The sequence below is a fragment of the Elephas maximus genome, chromosome 21, assembly GCF_024166365.1.
Source record: "Elephas maximus indicus isolate mEleMax1 chromosome 21, mEleMax1 primary haplotype, whole genome shotgun sequence".
Classification (NCBI taxonomy): Eukaryota; Metazoa; Chordata; class Mammalia; order Proboscidea; family Elephantidae; genus Elephas; species Elephas maximus.
The window spans coordinates 24213811-24219810 of record NC_064839.1 but is presented as its reverse complement, the minus strand read 5'-3'; the positions used below and the strand labels follow the sequence as shown (position 1 = coordinate 24219810).

Sequence of the window (6000 nt, the reverse complement as noted above, 5' to 3'; positions counted from 1 at the left end):
AGCGGCGAAAGACGCGACAAGTAAGGATAAATTCCCAGGAGGCAGCTTTCCCGGGAGAAGAACCGTGCGGCTCCTCTGGAGAAGCCGTCCCGCTGACCGCGGCCTCAGTTTCCCTGTCTATAAAGTGGTTGCCGGCGGCGAGCAAAGGGTTAAAGGGACGGGTGTCGCCGGAGGGGCGGGGCCCGGACTGCGGGCTGCACCTGGCGGCTCCCAGCTCCCCGCCCCGAAGTTGCGCGCAGAGCTGGGAGCAGCAGCGGGAGCCGGAGGCCCAGGGGAGGAGCGGCTCGGAGCGGGCACCCACGGCGGGAGGAGCGGCGGCTGGAGCAACCTAGCTAGGCGAACGGAGCCGCCATGGCCGAGTTCCCGTCTAAAGTGAGCACGCGAACGAGCAGCCCCGCGCAGGGCGCCGGCGCCTCCTCCTCGGCGCTGCGCCCAGACCTGGGCTTCGTGCGCTCCAGCATCGGTGCGCTCATGGTGCTGCAGCTGGTGAGGACGCGTGCGGGGCCGCGGGGCCGGGGCCGGGGGGTCCCGTCCGGGCTAAGAGGGGACTAACGGTCGGGAGCTCAGGGGCTGCGCGTCCTCGTAGAGGCTCACATGCGCACCGACGCGCCCTGCCTACCCCAGGGTTGCCTCTAGAACCGACGTCCCCAAAGCCTCCAGGCACCCTCTCACCAGAGATGCCCCGCTGCAATCCCAGCGAGCGCACGCACCGTGCACTTCGGAGACAGCCCCACTTTCCAACCCTTCATCTTTCCCCCGCCACTCACCATCACCATGGTGGTCACAGGCGGCCGCACTCTCAACAAACGCTCACGTTACAGTCACTGCGCAAGACACGCACACATTCTGCCAGGACAATGCCCCCCATCCAGCCCTCCAGAGGACCCAGCTCGAAGCAAAGTCCACTCTCGCTCCACCTGCTGAGCTCCCAGCGGCTCCGCGTGGCTGCCCACCCCCCCCCCCGCAACCCCCATCCCCGCCTAATCCAGAGGGCACATCCATTTCCCTAATACATACGCTTAGGCACGGTCTTGTGGGCGCCCTCGGGGTGGCCGGGTTCTTCTGGCTTCTACTGGATGACCTGCGAGTTTCAGCCAGTTTGGCTGGCCCCATGGAGCCGAGATACCGCGCTTGGGGCGGGAGCGGGGGCACGTTTGTGGGAAGCCAGACGCACGACAGCTTTACCTCTTAGGCCCCTACGTAGACCCTAGAAGAGGCGGACAGATGCGGACATTCTCTCTACCTTCCCCCATTAGTTTCACGCCAGGGGGTGTTAGCTTTCTTCCCACAACCCCTTTTGTGTGGGGGAGTCAGGAAGCTGGGTGATTGCCGCCGTGGGAGGCGTCCCCGGCAGCTGAGAGCCTGGGCCATTTTCAGAGGGCTAGGATGCAAATGGAGGTAGGCTAGGGTCTGTCTTCCTCTACAGTCCACCGAAAGGGCCTTTCCCGCTGCTCCCTTGCTGCTGGATCCTCCATCAAGGCTGCCAACCTCCGCCAGGATGGGGAGGGGATACGCTTGCTTGGTGCCGCTGGAATCTACCCCACCCCCCAGGTTGCCCACCTCCCTCTGGGTCTGTGCTGTCTGAATTTCTGAAATCCCTGTGGCCCCTCCCCACTCCAGCCACAGACTCTCCCTGAGAGGTTTGTTTAAATGCAGATTCTTGTATCCTACGTCTGGAAAACACGTGGAATTGGCATTTGAATATCAGCGAGAGCTGCTCGGAAATCTACATTTTAAATTCGTCTACCAGAGTAATTTTTTTGTTGAGATTCTCTGCCTTGGAGAGGGTTGCAGGGAGGCCCAGTTCCGGGACTAATATAAGTCTTCTTACTGGTGGGGAGAGGGAAACCCTGGTGGGTAGTGGTTAAGAGTACAGCTGCTAACCAAAAGGTTGGCAGTTCGAATCCACTAGGCGCTCCTTGGAAACCCAATGGGCAGTTCTACTCAGACCTTTAGGGTCACTATGCGTCAGAATCGACTTGATGGCAAAGGGTTTGGTCTGGGTTTTTTTGGTAGGGGTAGCCGCTGAGCACTGTGTGTGCTAGGCTGTGGGCTGGTCCGTGGGGCACAGTGGGAAAGTGTCAGGTGCTGCCTTCCTGAGCCCTGGTTTGAGGGGACAGCCCAGCATATATGGGCAGAGGAAGAAGAGAGAGAAATTCTGAGTCCAGGGGTGCTTCATGAAGGAGATGGCTTTTGAGCTGGTGCTTCACTGATAGCGAAATCTGGGGCAGAGGAGGGAAGGGCATTCCAAGGGTGGGGCACAGTGTGAGCCAGGGCTTGGAGGTGGGAAAGTTAAAGGGGAGTGGGGTGTAGTAAACAGGTTGGTGATGTTGGAGTTGAAGCACTTGTTTCTGGTGTAGCCAGAAGCTGAGAGCGAGGCCCTGGAGTACATCTGTGAGAAATAGGGATTTGGTTTTATTGGCAGACTTAGGTGGAGCCCTGGTGGCACAGTGGTTAAGCACTCTGCTGCTAACCAAAAGGTCAGAGGTTTGAACTCACCAGCAGCTCCACAGGAGAAAGATGTCTGCTTCTGTAAAGATTACAGCCTTGGAAACCCTATGGGGTAGTTCTACTCTGTCTTGTAGGGTTGCTATGAATCAGAATTGAATTGATGGCAACAGGACTTTTTAATTTTTTTCCTGACACTACAGCCTGCAAAGACCTTGGTAGCTTCCTTTGGAGCAAGCATGTGTTCCTGATTTGGGGGTCTCCTGCAGGCTCAGCAGCCCAGCCCTGAGCATCTGGGCCCCACTGAAAAGATGCGGACATTGAGGTCTAGGTAGAATGTAAGACTTGTCAGGGGTCCTTTGGTGCACCTTGGCATTTGTGTCTTCGGACCCCCAGAGACTGGGTGTGAGGGAGTGTGCTTCCTTTGCCTACCCCGCTCCCTGGCAGTGCTTTGGTGCCTGAGAGGTGAGGGACTCGGATCAGACTTCTGAAGACTCATACCTTCTAGAGCCTTTGCCAACCTTCTTGGTGGAGAAGCTGCTTCCTGAGTCATTTCTCTGGCAATGGACCAGTCTGCTGGATCTGAGACAGGGTGCACCCAACAAGCACCACCATCCACTAGGAAGCCATAATAGTAACAGCAGCTCCTACCAGTCAGGTGAGCACTGGGGTCCAGGCCTTTTGCCAAGGGCTTTATATTGCCCCCATTTTACAGGTGAGGAAACTGAGGCACAGAGGCCAGCTACTTGCCCAAGATCTCACAGTCTGAGAGTGGTAAAGCTGGAATTTAAGCTCAATGGTCTGCCTTTTATGGCCCATGCTTTTAATTACCACCCTCAGCTATGCTCCCAAGGGCCACAGGGCCCTGTGCTGTCAAGGGGTGATGGGGACCCCAGGCCCAGTGCCTGTTCTCCAGGAGCTCTTGGTCAGTTTGGGAGGTGCCCAGAGAATGCACTTCTGGAGAGATCAAAGAAGGCTTCAGGGAGGAGGCAATAATGAAAAATGGAAACTAATACTCTATCACACCACTTCATTTCTCTAGGATTTGGTGAGGTGTTCAAAGTGGGGTGGGAGGAAGAGGGGTAGGGAGGTTCCAGCTCCTTGAGAAAGAGACATGCTTTATGTACAGCATAGAATGTCCTGAAGACCAACAAAGAATTCTTCACAAATGTCGGGCAGTGTTCACTGATTTATCACTTTTCCTCCATCTAGTTCCAGAAAGTATAGTCGATGTAGTATGGTATTAAATCACATAAGACAGAAAACTTTAATATATTTTTAAAAGTTGACAGTGGACAGTAGGGGATCCACTTGAAGGGAGAAGAGATCATTGTACCCAGGAATCTGTAGCAAATTTAAAGCTGTTTGAATCTTTGTTGAGCTTCCTAGCAGCCTAGGCAAAAAGAGAAACATGCTGGATTTATGTAGATATTCTCTTAAAAAGGAGATAGACAAGTTTGAATGTAGATTTCCGGGCTGAACTTCCTGAGATTCTCTTTTGGTCATAAAAACCTGGAGGCCTTGATGCTACAGAGCTTTGTGTGGGTGGGAGGAATGTTGTGGAGGGTGTGGTGAACCTTGTGGTTATGGCAGATTCCAAAACCTTTTCAGAATAAGTATAAATGAGTGCTGTTAAGTGCCCACCTCTGCTTTTTTCTTTTTTTGTCCTCTGCAAGTTCTGTGGACAAGGATGATCTTACTGGGTTTACTAATAAGGAAACAGACTCAGAGAGGATAAGGAATTTGTCCAGGGTCTCATGGGTAGAGCCAGGATCTGAGGTGAAATCTGGGAACCCAAAGCGTGGCTCTCGCTGTTCCTGTTTCGAGAGGAGGTGATCCCAGCGTGCTTTGGAGAAGAGACTTCAAAAAGGGAAACTCCAAAAACCAAAACCCATTGTCATCCAGTTGATTCTGTCTCATGGGGACCCTATAAGACACAGTAGAACTGCCCCACAGTGTTCCCAAGGCTGTAACCTTTATGGAAGCAGACTGCCACATTTTGCTCCCATGAAGCCGCAGGTGGGTTCGAACCACCCACTTTTTTGTTAGCAGTGGGATGCTTAACCACTGTGCCACCTGGGCTTCTACCCAGGTAATTAGTGAGGGCTCTGAAGGGTTTAGCTACATGGTGTCGGGAGGCAAGAAGGCTGTTGGGGACAGAGCATAGTGTATTCGGTGGTATTCTTGAGGCCCAGGACATACGTGGCAATAAGGCCATTTGTATTTGGCACCTTCCATACTTCCTGACCTACCTCTTGTCTTGGGGCTGGGGTGGCCCTCCAGCTGCCTATTTGTAGCTGCCATTGCAGCACAGTAAGCCATGGGGCAGTGGTGAACATATTGGTTGGGACCACAGGCCTGAAAGCAGAGAGCGTTGAATTCAAATTCTGACTCTGCTGCTTCTTGGCTGTGTGATCTTGGGTAAATTTCTAATTTCCCTGAGCCTCAGTTTCCTCAGCTGTAAAATGGAGATATTTGAATTATAAGGAACGCGGGAGATGATATAAGGGCTTAACACATTGTATGTTGGAACGAAGGGCTGTTTAGTCTTTGTTGAGCTTTGTATTGTTGGGGAAAAGTTGCTAAAAAAGTGAAATCTACTCTCAACCCAGAAAACGTCTCCACAAAGAAAATAGAAAAGTTTTATTACTGAATAAACATCAAACCAGAAATCAAATCAAATCACAGGCAATCCGCTAAAGGCTTGCCAAGACAGGAAGGAATCTTAACCATGTTAAAATAAAACTCACCAGAATCTGAATGAAAGGTTACTCTGTATTCTGTGTGCGTATACGGAAGCCATTTTGGTTCCAGAAAAAGCAAATGGCTTGAAGAAGGTACATACAATGGGGCTGATAAAGGGAAGAGGAGGGAGAGAGGAGATAAACCACTGGCTAATCTTAACAAGATTCATTAAGCCCTGCCCTCCCCAGTAACTGAGATCCACTGATAGCAGGTTACTTCTGGCCTGGCTGTTTATAATTTGGCCCTCCACCCACCTGCATATGACCGGGCAGTGTTTCATTTGCTCTGTGGTACGTAGGGATGCTATGAGTCAGAACCGACTTGATGGCGCCAAAGAACAACAACACACCTAGAGCCATGAGGCTTTTTGGGATTTAAATTAGGAGGTAATGGTTTGACAGCTCCTTTTCTAGCAGGATAAGATAGATTTATATTACTGTAGAGCAGTTTCCGGCAGGGTTTTGCAGTTTGGATCAGGTTTTTTATGGTTAGTTTTTTTTTATTTGGTTTGGGGGATAAGAAAAACCTTAAAATCAAAGAAAGATGTCCGTTATTTTCCTATTCAGCAACCGTTATGTCGCTAAGGGGATGATACGATCCATTACATTCATGTTTTCAAGATAATTGTTCGTTTTCTTATCTTTGTGGACAGATACTGGGCTGGGCCACCTGAGCACCTCCTTCCAGGATACTGGAAGGTGGGAGGATCACCTGAAGTTACATTTCAAAGAGCTAGCTGCCAGATCTTTGAGGAGACCCATTTCCATACTTTGCAAACCACTGCCGTCGTCCAGTCCATTCCGACTC

The 6000-nt window shown here is 51.8% G+C and overlaps 1 protein-coding gene across 1 annotated transcript in view; it reads left to right on the top strand.

Annotated features, from left to right (window-relative positions):
- Window positions 1–218: 218 nt before the first annotated feature.
- Window positions 219–6000, top strand: part of PLLP (plasmolipin) — a 24152-nt gene continuing 18370 nt past the window's right edge. Inside the window, exon 1 of the mRNA XM_049864516.1 lies at window positions 219–486. Within this exon, the coding sequence (XP_049720473.1) occupies window positions 352–486 (135 nt within the window). The 5' untranslated portion in view covers window positions 219–351. The remainder of the gene's footprint in view (window positions 487–6000) is intronic.